This window comes from Pipistrellus hanaki (assembly GCF_964339955.1).
Source record: "Pipistrellus hanaki genome assembly, chromosome: 1".
Taxonomy (NCBI): Eukaryota; Metazoa; Chordata; class Mammalia; order Chiroptera; family Vespertilionidae; genus Pipistrellus; species Pipistrellus hanaki.
The window spans coordinates 81,679,514-81,701,577 of record NC_140503.1 but is presented as its reverse complement, the minus strand read 5'-3'; the positions used below and the strand labels follow the sequence as shown (position 1 = coordinate 81,701,577).

Below are 22,064 nucleotides of genomic sequence, written 5' to 3'. Positions count from 1 at the left end.
AATCCAATATGCGTTTGGGAGTTTAATTCAAAATCAAGATAAAAACCATTTCTAAGACTACCATCTCTTTCTGTTGTTCCCTTCTTACTCTGTTTATCTATTTTTTCACTTTGGATAACCAATTTTCCCACCTAATTGTGTTGGACATATATTGGAGCATGTTCTCCTTAGGCATGAACCAGGGTACATGTATAGTTAAAGGATGAAAACCTTGACCATTAGAGTCTAATGTGGGTAGTATATGACCAGACTTACCTATAAGTTATATTCAAAGAAAATGCTTTTTTAATTTTTTAAAACACTGTGAACTACTACAGAAGTTCCCTAGAGGTGACCTCTGCAAGCAGAGACAGGAGTTGAAAAGTTGGGCCATGTGGTTCTGTGAGGTCTTTTCATGGCCTGTTCATGCTGTGGAGGGGCTTATGTCAGTAGGCTGGCCAGATGAAGTGCTGTGTTGGCAGGATTTCTTGCTATCCAAACTTAGCAGCCAGACCAACATTGCTTTCCCTTGCAAGGCCTGTGGAATCCATTGGAGGCATGTACATCACAAAGAGACTTCTACTGGAAGAAGTAAGCAAGCTGAAAAGGCTGACAGGGATCACATAGAAAGGCAATGGAACTCTTAAAGGGATTTATCACTTATGTCAGCTTGCTCTTGGAGAGTGTCTGTTGGAAGTATGTTTTTGCCTATAAGGAAATTGGGAAAATCAATATAGCTTTAATGTTCCAGTTGGATATGTGGACAGAATATCTCCACGTAAACACTGGTACCAGTTTGGGGGGCTTTCGCTGTGACCGAAGAACCTTCATGTTTATTAGCTGTGTCTAAAAGGAAGGGCGGGTTTGCCCCTGAGGACTCTGGGAAATAAGTCACAACAGGTCTTTGACACTATCAGCTCTCCCCTTTCTCACAGCTTTCCTAGAACACAGAGTCTCACCAAGAGAGGAAACTCAAATTCTCTCCTCAGTTCCCTTCAGCAAATTTAAAACTTTTTTTTTTGGGGGGGGTGGGGTGGTTTCTTGATCATGGTATAATTAAGACTGACAGATCACTAACTCCAAATTAGCAAGGCTCTCCTTGGATACATTTTGTTCTGAGTAAATGGGGAGAGTAACACTTATCATTTCTTAGATAATGTTTTAATATCTTGCATTGAATAAAACTTTTTATTTTTTTTAAATCAAGTTACAATGGTAGCACAGAGCTCCACAAGGGGCTAAGGGGTTGCAGATGGCTGCATTACTCTAAATGTTCAAGCTTGACTGACCCATTTCATCAGCACTGTCAGAGCCTTGCACTGATACATGTTGACAACATTTAATCTTAAAAAATTGAAAGAAATGAATTAATATGCAAATTTCATCAGCTTTGTAATAAAAATGTCCTTGAAAAAAAACAGTGAACATGACCCCCGAGGAATTGTGTGAATTATCCCAGCTCAATTCTTTAAGTTAGTCAGAGGTACACAGGTCCATAAGGAAATCAGTGCAGATTTGACTTGGAAATAATTATGATGAAGAACAAAACACAAGCAGGTTGAATAAATGTAACAACTTGGGAGAAAGTCTTAGTCCTGTTTGTTATTCACTTTGAATTAACAGGATTAGGTTTGGTTTTTGAAAATAAAGGAACACCACTGTGTAATTTTAACACCTAAGTAATGTGAAAACAATATTTTCTTAACTATTAATTTTAGTGCATATTAACAATCACATTTGACAAAAATCAAAGTTTTTTTTTGTTGGTTTTGTTTTTTTAGGATATAATAGAGGGCAGCTTTTTGGTAAAAAAGAGGAGTGTAAGAAACCCTTATATTTAGACCATGGTTTACATAGGATTTTTGAACTGGTCACTTTGACAGAATCATGTGGTCAACCCATTTGTAATACAAGTACAATTTACTGATTTTTGCTGATACTGAAGTGGCAGCTATTTCATTGAATTTATCCAATTGATGGGGTTGTGTAAACAGAGTGTCTAGATGTGAGTGAGGTTTATCATAATCTCCACGTGGGCATGCGGGAGCTCAGTGTTGAATCACAGGCTCATCCAGGAAAGCAGCCATCTCGGTGGGCATGCAACAGCAGCCTCTGCCTGTGGTCTGGACCCAACTCTAGGAAGCGATAACAGGGCTTGGCCATAACAACTGGATATTTCTAAGTCAAAGCTCAAGGTTTTTAATGCCCCCAAAGCAGATATGAATGTTAACAAAGGAGCTTCAACCATTAAACAAAACAATAACAAACCAAATAACATAGCCAGAACAGCTTACCAGCAGTCCAAATGAATGAGTGAATGGCCTGAGGATAGATATAATTTTCTCTCTGCAAGTAAATTCTAATTAATTTATTCCTCCTCCCCCCATTGACCGACCCTCTTCTACTTCCCTCACACCCTTTCCCTCAAAGATGCACAGACACAGACAATGGTATAGTGCTTACCAGAGGGAGGTTCTTATTCATTTAAAGAGATGTGTGGATATTAAGGAAAAACGTGTGGTTTTCACTTCGGCCCTTTGCATCTTTGTGCCCCAAGCTGGAGAGGCTTTCCCCGTCCCTCAGCAAAGGACTCATCCGAGCTCTGGGGTCTGAGTGGCTTTGCCACTGGCTCAGTCTTTATCTGGGCATTGCTGGCTTTGCCAAGGTGAAGTTTACACAAATTAAACTCAAGCTGTTTTTAAGACATCCTTATACTTTCAATGCTGGTTTAAAAATGAAAAATCACGCGCACGCACACACACACACACACACACACACACACACAAGACACAAAACAAACAACAACAAAAAACACAAAAAACAAAAACCCCACAACTTTCTCACATGAAGACACCAAATAAGGGTTGTTAACAATCTAAAAAAAAGCCCACGTAGATCTTTTAGAGGCTCTGAAGCCCTGTAATTCCCTGGTTTTATAGATCATACCCTGGGAAGACAGAGACGCTATAATGCAGCCTTTGCCCAACCAAATTAATCTCCTCCACAAAAGGCCTTTACGTTTCTCTTTTCTTTCTTAATCTACCTTCAGTAAAATCCTACTTTTATAGAGCCCTTTGCACCTGCTTGCATAAAATGAATAACCCAACAGTTTAATTTTGCACTGTTCTGTCGGTGAGGAAGTGATATAAAGTTGCAGATAGAAAAAGAAAAACCACAACAATACAAAACCCTCCTTTGGTGTCCAAAATTAATATATATCAAGTGCAAGGGAAATCTTAATCTTTTTGAAACATTTTTCCTAAAATAGATGTTCTTTTATCCCCTGGCACATCAAGACCGATCGGAGGGAGGGAACGAGAAAAGAGGCATTTGGTTAACATGCGGCAGAACACCACTCTCTTTCCCTCCTCACTTCAGGCTGTTCTTGAAAGATCTGAACAGTTGTGTAATAATGAAAAATGGGCGATACTTGTGGGGCATTGCCTGCGCTCACACACCTCCGCCCACGCATTCATCATTCTGCAGGTATTGTCAGTGAAAGTTTAATTGCATAAACACTCTGTAACTGTCCTGTCATATTTCTTGTCAGTCTGGATTCTCTCTCCGGGCTCACTATCTCACAAAACTATAATTGAATTGCTACCAAATCACAAGAGTCCCCCCCCCCCCCCCCCAATGAAATCTTTATGAATAGAATTTGTTTTCTATCAGCAGATTTGACAAATTGTGCCAGAGGAAGGGCCCAGGTGATAATTTTTGAGTTTATTCTCAATCTAGCTATTTGCTGAATGCTCTTATCTATTTTTAAAAAAATTTAAAGCCCCAGTGGGGGGATGGGGCAGAGATCCAACAACCCTAAGGGGCTCCTTGGCAATAATTCTGACGCCGGTGGAAAAATGGGAAGATTATCTTTGCCCGACTGTAAAGCGGTACCATCGGTAAAAGAGAAACATGCAGATGAATTCAGAATTAAGCACAGAATCTGTCAAAGATAAGATTTCAGCAAACTATGTCAATTCTTAGTTATGAGGTATTAAGTACCCAATTTAGTCAAGTGTTTATTCCATTAAACTTTCACTTCATTTCTCCTTGCACCAAACCTTTCAGCGATCATTACTCATGTAGAAGCTCTGAGCAGCCCGATTCCTTTGACAGAGTTTTAGGACCATGAACAAATGAAAATTAATCAAAGGCATGGCATGCGATTTACTAAATATGTGATCATGAAATGTTAATGCATCTACAACACGGTCAAAGTTCTAGTAGTTTCCCCCCCCACCAAAAACAAAACAAAACAACAACAACAAAAAAACAACAAAAACACACCAGAATGTATCAGATGTGGAATAAGGCTTATCTTTTGTTTTGTCTTTGTTTCATTTTATGCTCTCCTAAGCCGTGTCCCCACTCCCGTTTCACAATAGGAATGCTCAGCAAAGGCCTGAATGCCAGCCATTCTCTTAAAATTCTGTTGGTGGTGTGGGCATGAAACATGGCTCCTGGCAAATAACTCTTAAATGGGGCTAGGCTTCATCCAGATTGACAACTGTCTGATTGTTTATGTTTTTAAAATGTGCTTATCAAAAGCATGTAGGATTGATGGGTGTTTGCAGATGAAGTTATGTTTTTGCAACAGACTTAATTTAGGACTAAGGTTAAGGCTTAGGATAAATGAGTGCATTAGATGATTAAAGAACATTTGTCTTGTGGGACATTTAAGTCATTTATTTATGACACTTAAAAACAAGCTAGGAAAGAAAGCACCATGGGTTTAACGAATCAGCTTTACACAAATGTTAAACTAAAACTAATGACTTTTTTAATGGAACTTCAAGATATGCCAGTTTACTAAATATCCAGAGGCAGAATCAAATGTGCCGTGAAATAAACATGATGAAAAATATTGGAATTTTTAAAAATCACTCAATGCTGCGTATATGTGTGTCTATATACCCATGTGGAACTTCTTCCAAAAAAAATTTTTTTTTTTAATTGCCATTGCTCTCAGATTGAGATCCGAGGTCTTCGGCCCTTCTTCAAAGTGCTCTTTTATTTTAGGTAGTCAAAGAAGGTATTTTGGTGGTAGAGGAATTTGGAGTATTGTGCTGCACTGTGCTGGGTATGATAAAATGCCTTGTCAGGGGTGACTAGATGGCCAGGGGATTGGTAATGGGACATACAGAGTCTGTCACCCATAGGTCATTGGCTTGAGTTTTGTCCAGGTTGGCAGTGACTAAAAGTCATTAACATCTCATGACTGCTTGGTGGCCTATGGGAAATGAGTTTATTTGTTTATTTATTTATTTAGGTCCTATGGCCAGGGCATCTGGGCATCTCTCTTGCTTTCACAGAAGTGTTCTACCCAATCTGCCAACCCTCTCTCTGTTGAATAAGGAGATGGCTGGACACAGGAGAGGAGACTTTTAATTCCTTGTACTGTCACCATTTTTACCATTGCTCTTACTGGTGTTTTTATTTGAACAGGATATCCCCGGACAAGTGAGAGGCATTGACAAAGCAGACTGATATTTTACCGAAGACACAGGATATTCTTTAATAAACCATAGAGAGGGGAAGCTTTGAACTCTAGAGAATTTACATCTTTCTACCTTAGGATCAATAGCATATGTAAGTTCCAAAATTTTCCAGATTTTATTACCAATTGATAAAAAAGCAAAAGTAGGCAGATGGTATCATCAATCCTAATTATGTGGAAGCTTGAGGCTTGCATAATTAGCTCCTAGCTAACAAATGACCATGAGTTAGATTTCTACTCTTTTCTATCACCTTAGTTTCTTTCAAGTCATCATTTCTCTCTTTTTGAAAGCCTCTTAATAATCCTTCTCCAGGTCTACTAACTGGCTTCTGAATTAAAGAAATGGCCTTTGGAATGGTTTCCCTTTTCCAGTCAACTCTACTCAACACATCCTGCACATTCTTGCAAAAATAAAGGAACAGGTATTAAGTTCAGTGAACATCAGTTACTTGTGGATAGGAATCAAGCGTAACCTCAGAAAGACTGTTATAACAGAACTGCTTAGGAAGGATGGAGAGTGCCCCCAGCTCGTGGTCTTGGGTGGAGGTTAGTGGCTATTGAGAAGCAGCATGGTGGAAAGGTTAAGGATCGAAACTCTGGTGCCAGGCTGCTTGGGTTCAAATTCTAAGTTCTCCACCTGTATGATTTTTCTAAGTTTTTTTTTTTTTTTTTTTTAACCCTCTTCTTTTTTGTTGAAGATCCTTCATCTGTAAATTGGGGAAAATAATGGTACCTTCTTTATAGTATTTTGTGAGAAATGAAAGAGGCAACACATATAACAGGCTTAGCAGAGTGCCTGACACTTGGTGACCAAGCAGTGAATATTAGTAGCTCAGTTGTCTAAATCAGTGGTCGGCAAACTCATTAGTCTACAGAGCCAAACATCAACAGTACAATGATTGAAATTTCTTTTGAGAGCCACATTTTTAAACATAAACTTCTTCTAACGCCACTTCTTCAAATAGACTCGTCCAGGCTGTGGTATTTTGTGGAAGAGTCACACCTAAGGGGCCAAAGAGCCGCATGTGGCTCGCAAGCTGCAGTTTTCTGACCACATGTCTAAGGCATTCAGGAGTCCATGGTAGTTGCACAGTATCATCCTCCCCAAGGGAGGATCCGTCCAAATTCAACATTTATTTCTGTATTTACAAGTGATCAAATAACGTTTTTTATTGAGTCACTGCTCTGTTTAATGAGTTGTACTAAGAATTTTTGTGAATCTCAGGTGCTTTTCCCTGGCAGTCCTGCTCCTCCAAGATCTGGCTCCATGCACCTTCGCTTCAGTGAGGAAGACTGGGCTCCTTCCTGCCTCCCAGTGCTATGGGGATGGGGCTCCGGGTGATCATCTCTGCCTGTTAGGTTGGTTTCCATGCGGGGCTGCAAGTCAGCCTTCACCAAAGCCACCCTTGATAACTGAGCCTTTCCCTGATTTCTTACCCTCATGGCCTTTGCTATGCCTCAAGTGAGAGAGCCCGATCACTCTTCTCTTGTCCTCTGGTTGCTGACGGTGTATGAACCTGATGATGATCCGTTTTCTAAGGGCAGGTGTCACAGCTTCTACCTTTTGTGTTCTCTGTAAGGACCTAGCAAAGTCCATACAACAAAACAGATTCTAGGGCCACAGTCTGCATTGGTGTGGCGTTAGCCTTTTACCATCTCTAATTTTGATATAGGGTCTTTTTGAGAAAAAAATTACTTAAAACATGACTATTATTATCATTGGAACACATAGGTAAAGCATAATGAAAACTATTAATGTTATCACTAATGTTAATTAGAGTATCTGCATTCGTGTATTTGTAAAAAGTTCTACCTTGAGTAGAAAAAGCTTTGAGTCAGTACAATTTCCATAGCTAGCATTTCCTGAATTTCAGTCAGTAAAGTCAGCCTAGTATTAATGAAAGGGGGCAGTATGGGCCCTTCTTGACAGTCTGCCAACCCTTCTTGACAGCCAGGGATATCAATAGTCAGGGGAAGAAATATTCCTGAGAACCTATCATACAGTAGGCATTTTTAAGGTCAAACAAACAAACAAACAAACAAACAAACTCATAAAACCCTTGACAATGTACTTCTAAGACCCTGACAATCATGGCTCATGTGTGTCTGGGTGTGTCAAGGCAATTTGCTTCCAAAGAAGCAATGCTCCTGGGCTGTTAATTTCAGGGTTGCAGTTTCAAAACTGAGCTAGTCGGCAAGAGCAGAAGATTGTAATATAACCTACCCTACTCGTACAGTAGAGCGCACTGGTCATCACACGGCTGTACTGTATGAACACTCTCTCTCCCTCACATGATGGTCAGCTCCTGAAGGCAGGAGCTTCATCTCTGTTCCCTCAGGGCTTCTTATAATGCCTGACACATGGCAGACATGTATTCAATGGTTACTGAATCACAGACACTCCCTCTTATCAGGTAGGCCTGGATTTTGAAAGAAAATCTTTTTGGTTAATAACAATTAGAGAGAAGATACAAGGTCTCTCTCTCCCTCTCTCTGGCTGCTTTGTCAACTAACAGTAGTTGGCTGATGTTTCCCCTGGGTCCCAAGAAACCCATGATTGTGTTTCATGAGCAGATGCCTCTGGGAGGATATGACACCCCCTGATGGACGCCCTGATCTTCTTGCTTTTTCTTCATCTCATGCCTGCCTTGGGGGCTGATTTTGAAAGGGTGCTCAGAGAAGCCGCAGGGAGCCTAGCCCAGCCCAGGCCAAGGTGGAGCAGAGAGCAAATGCGAGACAATCTGGCTGTGCCCCTGGTGGAGGAGGCATGCACCTAATGGGACCAAGGGACTCGGGTCCGAATTGTGCCCATAATTCATTCAGATGCCATCAGAGTTTCAACGGAGGAAGGCAGAGGAATGGATTAGTTTTAGTCCTAAATGAGAGACTGCATTTATTTATTTATTTTTTAAAAGATGTTTTAGCCCAATGAAATATACACGGACAGGGTTAGTAGGACTTCAGAAGTCCCTTGGAGAAAATTCCTCTGGTTTGATTCCTACCAGGATCCTATCTAGTTCCTAGGCTTGCCATCTACTCTGTCCCTAATTTTGTACCCTTAACTCTAATCTTGGCTGATAAACTAACCTGTGTTTGGGACAATGCCACTTCGAATTTCCATTGCTTTCCCTTCATCTGTAAAATGAGGATAACACACTGACCTGCCTCAGAGGGACAGGGTGTGAATTAACTTCTGTGATTAGCAGTTTCTGTGCTCTGCATACATCAAGCTGGATATGAACGCCAACCATTATCACCGGGCCTGAGTACACTTTGCTGCTAAAGTTATACTCAGGATAAAACTGCTTGGCAAAGAGCTGACAAGTGGAAGTTGCAAACTTTACACAGAAGCAATATTTCCAGCATTTTCCCCAAGCAATCATGAGTAAATTGCTCACTAGGGGTGGAAATGGTTTCCAGCCAGTTCTGCCTCTTCTGATCTGTGCACCCTGCAAAGCTCAGTCACTGCCAGGTAACCGATCCTTCGCCAGACTGCTCTTAAGTGCAGGAGAATTCAGAATGCTATAATTTGGACAGGGATGAAATTTCTTTGCAGTGCTATGTATTAAAAGCAAATAACTTGTGCTTTCTACAAGACAAAAGTTACAGAAGTAGAAACTACAATTTTTAATTATCCAATGACAAAGACCACCACATTTTTTTTTAAAGGAAAGAACAGGCCATCCATTAACAATTTATCTTGGGTTTCATTTTAGAAACTCTGAGAATGAACCCATTATCACCACAGGTAAAGAAAAGTCAAAATTATGACCTGAAAAGCTATATACAACAACTTAAAAATAATGGGTTTAAAAAATTGATTTTCTAAACCTTCAATAGGTTTGGGAAAAAATGCTACATACAAACTGAGTGAACCTATTGTGTATTCTGATAAGAGGCCTGCGCTTTTATTATTGGACAAACCATTTGCTACCCTGTAAATACCACTGTATTAATTTATATAAAAGCTGCACTTTTTGGAGTCACAACCACTGTGTTCTAAATATTGGAAGAAAACGTTTCAGCGTGTCATACAGAACTATGCTGAGCTCCAGCATCTTCTCTGCAACCAAGAGGGAGGCTGCCCTTCTGTAGCTACGTGAGTCAGCAACACAGATGCTCACAGGCCAGCCTGTTGAGTCTCAAAGGATGCTGCTGTGCATTCTGGGAACTGGCCTGGAAGGGCGGAGCTCAGGCACCGAGCCAGCAGAGCCTTGTGGGATGAAAGAGATTTTACCTTACTTTTCTTTACTTCCCTCGGACAAGGTCCTAAAAGTACAAGGTTGCTTGCTTACAAATGTTCTCATTGTACACAGACAAGCCCACTAAAAAGCGTGAGCATACACAAGAAAAGGTGACAAGCGTGCCTAGGCCTTGCACATCAGAAGAGAGCGTGGGGGAATATTTATTCCCTTCTGGTAAGTTCCAGGTGATCTCCTTTAGTTTAACTGGGAATAAAGATGACTACTTTCTGCATGAAAAAATGGCACTGCATCAGGTAGCTTTTTTGAGGCCACAGAAGCATTGTGAATGTGGCCAGGATGTCCTTGTAATGGCACTGGCTTATTTTTGGAGCATATATGCCATTTTCATGGAGGGGTGAAAGGCCTTTTCTATTTCATTTTAAAATAACAATGATATAGCTAAGAAAAAGAAATAATTTTTATAAGTTTTAGATAAAAACTGAGTTTTTATCCCTTTGATCCCTTTGGGTTATGAAAATAGTAGTTTTTGCTAGGCTGCTTTCTGACTATGATATGTGACACATCTATGGGCACCTGGGTTCCCAGGGGCAGCCAGTGTGGGGATGGAGCAGTATCTGGATCATTGCTACAGCTACAGGACAGCGGCATCTCCTGCTCCATTCATGAGAGGTGACCGTGGTACATTATCTGATGGATTTATCTTTGCTGATATTATATGAATATGGAAAAGAATTCAATGTGTGTTTACAGTTTGCTAAACATTGAACATAAATTATACATTTTAATTTCATTTATTTGTTGGGGACTATGGAAAGCAGGAATGTCATCGCATACAAACTGCTACTCGGATTGAAGAATCACCCGTTTCCTGAAAAGGCACACTAATTGCAAGAACAAAATTCATTTCCATCTGAAGTGAGTCACTATGGCTTATAATCAGAGTATTTAAAGGTGGCAGTGGTGAGCTGTCCTAGTGACTATACAGTTTGTATTTTACACTTCCAGTGGGTCCAACATTGTCATCGAGGATAAATCAGGTGCTAATAAACCTTCCATTTGCCAACTTGAATGTCATAGTTACCACACTATTTATATCTGAAAGAACTTGGCCTGATCTCTTAGCATTAGCATGCGGAACAGTCTCCATGATATTATCTTACCATATAATGACTCCAAAAATCTCACAGAGATTAATGGTGATAACATAATTCCAAAAAGTTGCCACTCTACATGCAGAAATATATTGGCAATAAAAACCAGTCACTGTGTGCCTTTCCCTGGCAGGAGATCTCTCACTTTTCTTTGATTTTTAAAGGCTTCAGATCAATAACTGGAGTGTCATTATTAACAGCTCCCTCAACACCTTGGCCAGCACTAATATTAAATCCATTACACCCTCTGTTTGACATTTGCAGTACAGCAGAAAGTGCTGTAGATACAGCCACACTGTCTGGGGACTGGGGTTGGCTGTGGGGCTAGGAAGATGGTTTCCCCTTGCCTGACTTCTAAATTCAGTTCATTGATGGGAAACTCAAACCAATAATAAGAAGAAAAGAACCCTGCACCCCCAACGACCCTGTATCCGATGGCAGATAAGTCACCCATAAAAGTACGAGTGTATCTCATATCTAAGCAGTTTTTGAGACAAAATATTGATCTGAACCTCAGACAGTTTTTTCCATTCATCTGTTCCTCTAATTATATCACTTGTGAAAATTGTCTAATGATCTCAGAAGAAAAGGGGCTCCTGTAGAATCAGGAACTGATCAAAGTGACCATAGCACAGAGGCATATGTAGAAAAGGCAGATTATTGCCAGCCAGGCAAGTACTCAACTGCTTCAATTTTGCTTGCCTTTAAAATATCCAGGACATAGAGTAGGCATAAGAGCATAAAGATCATTCTACTGCAATGATTATTTTCACCACACACCCCTCTGCCCTCACTACATTCAACAAGCTAGATCTGCTTGGAACTTAACCTCTATTGTTAGACAATAAATGGTTAACGGTGTTGCTGTAGTTATTCTTCACCAAAAGTACTGTCTCATACATTTTGCTAAATTGTCTAAATCCTGGTGCTGTATTGATTTCTCCCTCTGTGAGCTTGCACCCATTCAATAAGCTGCAAGAACCTCTCGTCCTGACTGAATTCCCTCCAAAGCAGGACCCAGGCACATTACTCCTGACAGCGGCCCAGGAGCTGGGACCGGATTGTTAGCTGGTGGGAAACAAACCACTGGAGACAGAGAGGACATTGTATGTTACAGTGAGAAACATGGCAGGGGGAGTGAACACGCAGGCTACCAGAAGCATGCATATTATGATATTTAAACAAAGAAAGGAACCCCATCACATGACTGTACATGTATACAGGGGCAGAAACAAACCTGGAAGGATGGACATAGAGTACATACACGGGGTTGGGGTTATTTGGGGGCAGTGTCATGTTGGTTGCTTTTTGTTTCCTGTATTCTCTGGATTTTTTTTTTCAACAAGTTGAATTAATTTTATAACTGGAGAAAAAACCTGTTTTAGTAAGAAGGAGGAAGGCGTAAAACACAACAGTGTTGTGACCTAACCTAAGGAATATTACTCTTTGCTGCCAAAATAGGGAGATTTTCAAAGTTTCTCTAGGACTTCATAGAAAAGCTTCTTTTCTGCTTATTGAATGTTTAAAAGATACAGCATTGGAATTTAGTAAGAGGATAGCACTCATAGCCCCAAGATTACAGAGTTGAGTGAAGAAAAGGTTCACACAGATCCACAAGAAGAAAACAACCTACCCAGACATCATGCCCAGAGGCTCTGTGCTCCTCAGGGTGCGGGAGCTGGTGGACAGCACACGGCAGTCTCCCCTAAAAGCTGGGGAGATCTCCATACAGGCACACCGGAACCCCAGAACTTTTAATACGGCCACTTATTGATTTTTCGTACACCTGCCTTAAGAGTTCCCTAAAAGAAAGATGTTACTAAACTATGAAGAAATGTGCATACATATAAAATATTTATCTGGGTTTGCTGTCCAGTCTACAGATTCCCCGCCCCCCACCCCCACCCCCACCCCCTCTCTCTCATCGTCTTGAGGCTGGTTGAAGACAAGACAATCCAAGGACTGGCAGCTCAAAGAAAAAAAATTCCTATCATGGCACAGTCTCATGCATCTTAGGCTGGTTTAGTCACTTGCTTTCTTTTATTATTATGCCAAATGTTGTTTAGATTGCAGCCATTTAGTAATGCTACACTGAACACATCAGGGCTTCTGAAAGATTTCTTACCTACTAGTCCCCTCATTTTCATAATCATCACACATTGATATCCCTTTCCAGCCATATTACACTATTATTTAAAAAAAGAATCTGTGTTTTACCGGAGTTTAAAAGATTATGATGCAACGAAGAACACTCTTCAGAAATGTTCCTCTGTGCTATTAGGAATTAGGAAATCTTGTTAAAATTCCGCCAGCTTTTAAGAAACATAAGCAGCTTTGGGACGTAGTGCCTGACATGAACTTTTAAAGTAATTCCCTTGGAGCAGTGATCTGCATTAGTGAGGATAACCAGCTAACGGGAGCACCCCACCCCACTTCCCAGTATTTGAGCAGTCAGTCTAATTGCCCTTTCAAGCCAAAGATGGAAAAGAACCCACACTGCAGACTTTTAAAGCAAAGTACGTTTCACCTTCCCTAATGGGGGGAGAGACACTGTCCATCAGGGAGAGAAACCTTCTTACGCGACTGTCACTAATGAGCCCGGGTTACTAAGGAGTGTGCTTAGAAAGCAGAGTTTTTTATTTTACTTGTTAGCTTTGGCTCAAGAAAGCAGGAGAAAGAACCCCAAGTAAAATTTCAATCACATCTCAATTGTTAAAGGACAACACAACTTTAAGAGGGACATGCTATTCTACAACCCAGAATGAAAAGATGCCCAGTGAGGACTGAGAGCTCAGAGTGCACTGGGGTTGCTTTCTGCCAGCTGTGCTGCAGAGAAGGCACGGGTCTAGCTGAGCTCTATATGCAGCTTAAACCGGTGTGATCTGGACTCTAGCTTAGGAGATCCTAGCAGAACTGGCTCACAGGCTGTGGATATTTCCCCTCCCGATCAAAGTCTTTTCCAAGTGACAGTCGCCCTCAACATGTGTTTGTGCAGACTTCAAGTTCAGTGTGAATCAGCAGTGTCAGTAGGCTACTAAGAAGACCTAGTTCCACCGCAGGTGGTGTTAACAGAAGGACAGCAGCGTGGATGGAGGAAGGCCACAGTCCCTCTGCTTGTACTCATCAGACTACATCTCGAGGGCCACACTCAGTTCCTACATTCATATTTTTCTAGGGTCACCACAAATGAGCACAGGCAGGGAAGGGTGACTAGGGTGGAGAGAGTCTTAGGAACATGCATGATGGCTGTGGAATTAGGCTGTTTGACCCAGAAAGGAAGGCAGGCAGGAGGAAGGGGCATTTGGTGTAAGTGACTTCATGTATTTGAGAGGTTATGATGGGCAGAAAGGAGTAAATCTGAAATGTGGTCTCAGAGAGTAGACCTTGGATCAGAGGGAGAAGCTACAGCAACGTCGACTCTGGCTCCATGTTAGGGATAATTTCTATTCAAGCTGCTCCCCAAAGGAGTGGGTAGCTTAGTATGTTGCTTGGCTTCCCATCAGGAAAGATCCAGCAGAGAGTGGAAGGTTATCTGCTGGTTTTGCCTGCTCATAGGTTGGAGGCCAGATGAAAGGATTGTTGAAAATCCTACTTAAACCGAAAATTTGTGACTCTGGGAAACAAAGTCCACATTTCTAAGGCTTTAGTTCATATGAAGTTTTATAAACTTGAATTCTTACACACTGTGATTTTCATGAGCAACCCAGGCTCCCCTCTCCCAGTCTACATGAAGGGATAGAACACTATGTATGTGCGTGTGCTGCTTCTCCATCTGCCCAGATGTGATATCCCAATGCCTGAAACAGCAGTTCCAATGAGCTCACAGACACATCTATTCAGTGAACTCAGTGAGCAATGCTCTAAGAATATACGACCCCCCCAACCCCGACACATACACACACAAAATTGCATTTGTAAGTAATAAAGAGCAGTCTTAACTACTCTCTTTCTCAGGCATGGAGCTCGTTGAAGGAGGGTGCTCACTCACTTTGGTACAGACACTGCCCTACAAGCTGCAGCTGACTTTAACGAGGAAACACGGCTCTAGATGGAATTGACTTATTTTCCAAAAAGGACAAATATGTTTGTCCCCTTCTGTGTGAGCAAACGTGCTGTGATTCTTTATAAGAGGTCCAATGAAAATATTTCCTCAGAAGTATGTAGAGTTCTTTTAGTGGTAATTATTAGAGCTTCCCTCGTTTTTATTTCTATAAAATGCTTTTGTGTTGTGAATATGTTTTAAAACAGCATATCAAATAATGTGCAAGCATCTTTAGAGTGCAAAAATAATTTCTCAAACAAGCAAATAAAACTTTGCACTTCAAATCAGGCCTTGATTCATTAAAAATCTTAAACTTCTCATGAGAAAAATTAACATTTAAACCAGTGCTGCTTGGCCAAGCACTCCACCACACAAGAATATGAAATATCTCCTCTAAAAAAGTACAAAAAGGACAAAACCACAAATGTGGAACTTCAATTAATTTAAAGCCCCAATCAGCAAAGAATAAATCCTTCGCAGATCTAATTACCAGCGCTCTCGGAAGACCCGGGCCGACCAGCCAATCTTCCTCGTGTTTGAACAGCTTGATGAACTAGGGGACTGATGGATATCAAGTCATTTTGTTTAATTTATAAATGGATTTTCCCCTAATACTTAAATTATCATCAGTACAACACAATGAAAATGGGAACATTCTGAATGCAAAGTCTATAAGAGTCCTGGAAGGAATCCCAATGAGGAATGTCACCTCTGTTCATTCCTCCATACAATTGATCTAATTAAATACGGAGGGTAGAAAGGCAGTTTAAAATGTAGCCATTTCTGTTTTCTTTTTAGCCCTAATTTATCTGCTCACATCTTTCAAGTACCTTCTGATGCTTACCAAAAAAAGAAATTGAGATTTCTGCAAGTCCCTCACACTTTTAATTCTCTGTAAGCTAATATTCAGAGGGCCTCTGCTACAGATTTTGCTGAATAATAATAAATAAGCGCATTACATGTAGCCACGGTAACAATAAAAGGAAGAGGGCTCTCCAAACCTGAACCTTCCCCTCCAATAATTTGACAGTGACACTAAAGGCCCCAGTGCCTTCTGTATTTATTGCTCACCTGAAATCAGATGCCTGGATTATACTTATTAAAATGTCTCCTTATTTTCAAATCTCTCCTTTATTTAATCACTGCGCGGGACAGAAAGCTGCACGGAATTGTTAAATACCATCAAGCCTGTTTGTAATCCCTCCACACTGGCAACTTGGGTGCCATCATTGGCAAAGGTCCTGCCCACCAACCCACACGCTGGGGTTGCGTTCCCACCTGGCTCGGGGGTCTCTGACTGGGAGGAAGAGGATGCTGAGCTGGCTCCGTCCTCGGCGGCACCCTGGGAGAGGAGGCCCCGCCCCGGGGGGAGCTTCATGCCCAGCTGCTCTGCCATCTCCACGTGGTCCCCCGGGTGGACATAGTCAAAGACGCTGCTGCCTGTCAGCTCCACCTACAGGGGGGAGAGAGAGGGGGAAAGAGAGGTGTCACAGGCTTTCAATGTCATATCCAGGACCGCCGTGATTCAGGTTCTGAGCAGAAAAGGAAAGATACGCAGCCCCCAGAAACAGTCGTGATTCTAAGTCATTATCCTCAAATGTTTAAGGATTCTTGAAATGGAAAGATTTTTTTTTTTTCCCCCTGCATGTATTTATTTAGCAATTGTTTAGGACAGTTCATCCACTGTTGTTTGCATAAAGCCCAAACATCCTGCGAAATGCGGGTGAGTCTGCCTTGGGTTCAGCTGTTTCATCCACGCATCATCAAATGCTCGCATGTTGCGTGTCAACCGGATGATTGACTGAATTCTACAGTTCTCTGTCGAGAAGTTGGAGCTTCGTATAGAAAGAGCCAGAGATAGCAGATGAGTGTTTTCCTTAAAGCACACCGATTCCCAAGATGCGTATTTATACATATCAGCTTATTTCTATGTAAATTTGAATGGAAGAAGCGCCGCTTACAAATATATGCAAAGGCATAATGTTTTCATTAAATATTACTCATTAGCTCTGTAATCATATGGAGAATTTTCCACGCAAAAGAGGTCAGCTGGGGTCTGCAGCAGCCATTTTGTGTTTTTTTTTCTGCTGGTATCAGCTCGTTTTGCCTTCAATCTAATAAAATGCATGGTACGAATCTCCTGGAGGGCTTTAAAATGTTTTATTTTGTAGACTCTTTGTATGAGGCTGCCTCCGAAGGTAGAGAATGAATATGAAACATCAGAGGGGGCTCAGCCTGAAAGGGAGAAACAGCCCATTTCAGTGCTGAGGGGCCAGAAATTGCTGCTAAGGACTGGCCTTGCCTCTGTGCTCCTCTGATGCTGTAGTGCTTCCTGCCTCCCAAGAAGAGCAATCATGCTCCTAAACTAGTGTAGTGGGGTTATAGGTGCGATGACAGGGAGAGATGTATCAGCAACAGAACAAGGAAGAGCTCTTCCCGGATCACTAATGGGTTTCCCAGCCCCTGCCGTCGCATGGTCTCGGGCCAGCTATGATGTGCCACAGGAACTGCCAGTTCAGGCTGTCACAGCTTCCTGGCAGATATTTACCAAAAGCCCCTTCCTCCCTCATCGCCTTTCCTGTGTAATTTGCTTCACGCATCCACATTCTACCTTAATGCCTGCACTCTTTTTTTTTTTTTAATATATATTTTATTGATTTTTTACAGAGAGGAAGGGAGAGGGATAGAGAGCTAGAAACATCGACCAGCTGCCTCCTGCACACCCCCTACTGGGGATGTGCTCGCAACCAATGTATATGCCCTTGACCAGAATAGAACCTGGGGCCCTTCAGTCCCCAGACCGACGCTCTATCCACTGAGCCAAACCGGTTTCGGCTGAGTGACTGCACTCTTTCCTGCGAGAAGGAGGGTTGTCACACAGAGCCAAAGCCCAGAACAATCACTAGCCTCAGGTCTCCAAGTCACATCTACTCCCACAACCTATTTGATTAAAATCTTAACAGGCTACTCATCTTCACCATTTATCAATTAACAGAAGTACAGCCCGAAAAACAGGAGGCTAAATTCAGTTTGGTTAATAGCTGTTCCTGAAAAAGGCTCGCATAACTTTTACCGAAAATGAGGTACTTTCTCTCTGCTATTAAATTATACTCTCCCGCTGTATTACCCTGATACCGACTCTATCGTTTTACAATAACTATTTCCTCCATTTGATATTGTTACAGAGAGTAAATCAGAATTCATAAGTGATCAGTTCCTACCCTCTGGGAGGGAGGGATTACATGGAAATAATCCCTTTAATGTGCGCCTTGCCTCTAAGCATTTCACACAGCAGTAAATGGGTAAGCTGACTTTGAGCAATTAGGAAATTAAATGAAACTAATAAAATGTGTGTTTTAATATTTCCTGATGGTTATTTTGTTTGGGGATTAGTGGGTATGAGGGAGTCTCTTTTCCACGTTGCATGGAGTCCAAGCACACCACTTCAATAAATATTTCTGTCACTTTCCTCAAACCCGAGCCTTTCTCTAATACTGAAATGTAGCTTTTGGCACAGGCCACGGATTGTGATAAGATGACAACACAGGTGGGAGATACAGCAGAATTTTAGGGGTCCTGGTTGCTGAATATTCATGTAAGCTGATCTTATGGAGAGGAGGAGTAGGTGGGTGGCTCCTCGGCCTGGCTTGCTTGGATGTGCAGGCATTTCCCTTCCACAGAATAACGTCCTGAGAACAGCACATCTGGGACAGGACTGCGCCACCCTGTGCCAGCTCACGCCATGGCCCAGTGAGGACCATCTCTTCCGATGATCTCACAGGATCCTGAGGTCAAGAGACCCCAGAGCCTATACTAGATAGAAAGGTAGGGACAATTTGACCCTACCACAGTCTTTATGAGTATGCTGTAGCCGAGGTCACATAGCGAGGTCACATTGTAGGAGAAAGCACAAAATACTTGCGGTCACAACCTGACTTGAAAATCAGACTCTTTTTCTCCTCTGCTGTGTGACCTTAGACAACTCATTTAATTTCTATGGGCTTCAGTTCCTATTCTGAAAGGCAGCGGTATAGCTGCTCTGCAGGACTCTGGGGGAGGTCATGCTACATGGATAGCACCCCCTGGAGCACCACTCCACGGTGCAAGGCAGGGTCTGAGAGCTGGGATGAAAACAAAACTTGCTTTACCTGCCTCAAAGCCTAATTTTGAAAATCCAATGAAAGAGAAATACCACATGACCTCACTCATTTATGGATAATAAAGAACATTATAAACTGATGAACCAAAAGATAGATATAGAGGCAGTAAAGCAACAAGCAGACTGTCAAATTATAGTGAGGATGGTAGGGAGATCTGGGGGAGATAAAAAAATCAACCGAAGGACTTGTATACATGCATATAAGTACAACCAATGGACACAAAACTCTGGGGAGAGAGGGTATGTATGGGGGGAGGGCAATGTTAAAATATGTACACAGATAATAATTTAATAATAAAAAAAGAAACCATGCACAGAAAGCCACTTTGTGCGAAATAAGAGGTACAGGAATGCCTGCTCTTTGGAGGCAGAGAATGGATGAAACACAGACATGTATATTCCTGTGTAATTGTGATGAGTTCTGAGGGCTTGTGTGGTCACTTTGGGATGGCACTTTGGCCGGAAGGGGTGCAGCAGAAGGGATGCATGCTTAGAGCCTCAGCTATAACAACAGCCATCTTCACAGCTACCTACCACTGTATACAAGTACGTTTCACTCTTTCCGTTGATCATCATAGCAATATTTAAAACTGGTAAGATCATCTTAATTTTACAACATCATCATCCCATCCCATATTCACCTATCACTTTCAACACTTCTCATGCTGGTTTTTACCTAGTTCAATTTCAGAGCTAGAAGACACTTTCAAAAACATCCATTAATATCCCCTATTGAATAGGTGGAAACGTATGGTTCTGAGAAGTTACAAGGCTTGTTCAATTTCACCCAGGTGTTTAATGGTAGAAGCAGGGCTGCACGCACACTGGCTAACTATCTGTTTACTACTTTTCTCACTAAACCTGTGTCTGGTTTGTTTTCCAGTTTAATAAACCTACTTTAGTGCCTTCTCTTGGCCCAAAAGTCCAATGGCAAAGCATCCTTAGCCCAAGGGATTGCCAGGCCGCCTTCCCTCAGCCTCCTCTCTCCATGGCACTCAATGTTATCTCCCGAATAAAAGTGAAGGTGAGGAATAGAGGAGCTCAGACTTCCAGTCAAGATGGCGAAGTGGGGGGAAGCTGTGTTCACCTCCTCTCATGGACACATACAAATTATAACTAAATTGTAGAAAAACCATCATCCAGAATTACCTAAAGACTACCCAAAGAGAAGTCGCATAACTAAAGACACAAAGAAGTGACACCAGGACAGGTGAATTTGTGAAACATGTTGGTCCCATGCCCACGGTGTGGTGATTAAGAATTGGGAGGCATATCTCGGCTACACAGGTCTCCTCCTAAGGAGTGGGGGTGCCCAGTCCCACACCCAAGACTCCAGTGCAGGGAAGAAGAGTCCCCTTATCATCTGGCTATAAGAATACCCTGCAGGGATTACATATGAGTGAGATAGAGGGCTTCAGGAGACCTAGGAGCACTCTTAAAGGACCACTTACTAGTAAAGGTCCTGGGCAGAGACTCACTCGCTCACAAACTCACTCACTCTAGGTGCCAGCCAGGGGCATCAGCCTGAAAAGTGCCGGCAACATACAGGGAGAAACTACACTGACTATCTCCAGGACCAGGACAGGAGGGCAGGGCGGCTCTTCCCAAGGACAGAGTGGCTGGCAGGTGCAATTGTTCCTTTGCTGACCCCTCCTCCCACTCAGCTGGCACAGTGCAGGCAGGCACCAAATCTGTGCTGTCCATTAACCTGGCTAATACCCTTTATCCTGCCTGGCAATTCCCTGAGGCCCCGCCACACCCAATTAATGTGTCCAGCCCAAACCCCTTCTGGTGGCTTTTCTACAGAAGAGACCTGCCTAGGTTCATGCTGTGCACTTTCCTAAAATTTCTCAGAAGTCTACAAACCTCGGACAAGCAGCAGTTGGTCTTGGCATTCTCTATACTTCTTGCTAGTGGCTCTAAACCCGCACAAGAAGTGACCAGTCTCAACTTGCACTGTAATCACCCATCAGGTGGCCCTAGACCTGGCATAAGTGGCTGCCAGTCTTGGCTTGGAATGTTGCTTCAAGTAAGCAGCAATAAGCCTGAAAGAGTGGCAGCTCCTCTCAGCTCACGTGGTGGTGCCCACCAAAGGGTCCAAGCTTGGCACAAGTGGCAGCTAGCCTCAGTTCATATCACAGTCTCTCCCAAGTGCCTCTAAGCCCAGCCCAGTAGCTACCAACAGTGGATCACTTAGTAGTTCCAACCAGTTGGCACTGGGCTGAGCACAAGGGGCAACTGAACTTGGTCTGCACCAGAGCATCATCTAAAAGCTTCACAAATGATACCCCTGGGAGGTGAACTTCGTTGGCAGCAGAGCCCAGCTAAAGTGACTCCTGCAATATGGGATCATTCCCCATTCCCCATTCCCTGCTCAACACATCTCTGCTGTAGTCAGGTCTCACAGCCAGTCAGCCTGAAGATCAATCCCACATATGGAGGTGCCAAAAATAATCAAGTATAGACTACAACAGGAGGGCACACACAACCCACATAAAGGACCCCTCTGGAATACCCAGCACAGGTGAACAGGGAGACTATGTAACCAGGTCCCACAGAACACCTACCGCGTAAGGCCACTGTACCCAAACTGAGAGACATAATCAAACTAACTAATACATAGGAAAAAACTCAGTCAGCCCAAATGAAGAGACAAACAAACAAAAAAAACCCCACAAAAATAAAAACATGTCCTAAGTGAAAGAGCAGAGTAAAAATCCAGAAAAAGAATGAAATAACATGAAGACAAGCATTCTATTAGATAGAGTTCAAAATACTGGTTAAAAGGATGTTCAATGGACTTAGGGAAAGAATAGATTAACTCAGTGAGAACTTCAACAAAGAGACAGAAAAAAAAAACACCACAGAAATAAAGGCTATCATAACTGAAATGAAGAATACATTAAATGAAATCAATAGCAGATTCGATGAAGCAGATGTCATAATCAGCGATTTGGAAGACAAGGTAGCAAAAAAAACACCCATTCAAAAGAGCAAAAAGGGAAAAAAAGTGGTTTTTTTTGTTTGTTTG

At 42.2% G+C, this 22,064-nt stretch overlaps 1 protein-coding gene across 17 annotated transcripts in view; it reads right to left on the bottom strand.

Moving 5' to 3' along the window:
• NPAS3 (neuronal PAS domain protein 3) overlaps positions 1-22,064 on the bottom strand; it is an 865,565-nt gene that overhangs the window by 106,943 nt on the left and 736,558 nt on the right. For all 17 annotated transcript variants that reach the window (XM_084874501.1, XM_084874511.1, XM_084874510.1 and 14 more), the window contains one exon: positions 16,153-16,327. In XM_084874501.1, coding sequence (XP_084730627.1) covers positions 16,153-16,327 — 175 coding nt within the window. The remainder of the gene's footprint in view (positions 1-16,152; positions 16,328-22,064) is intronic.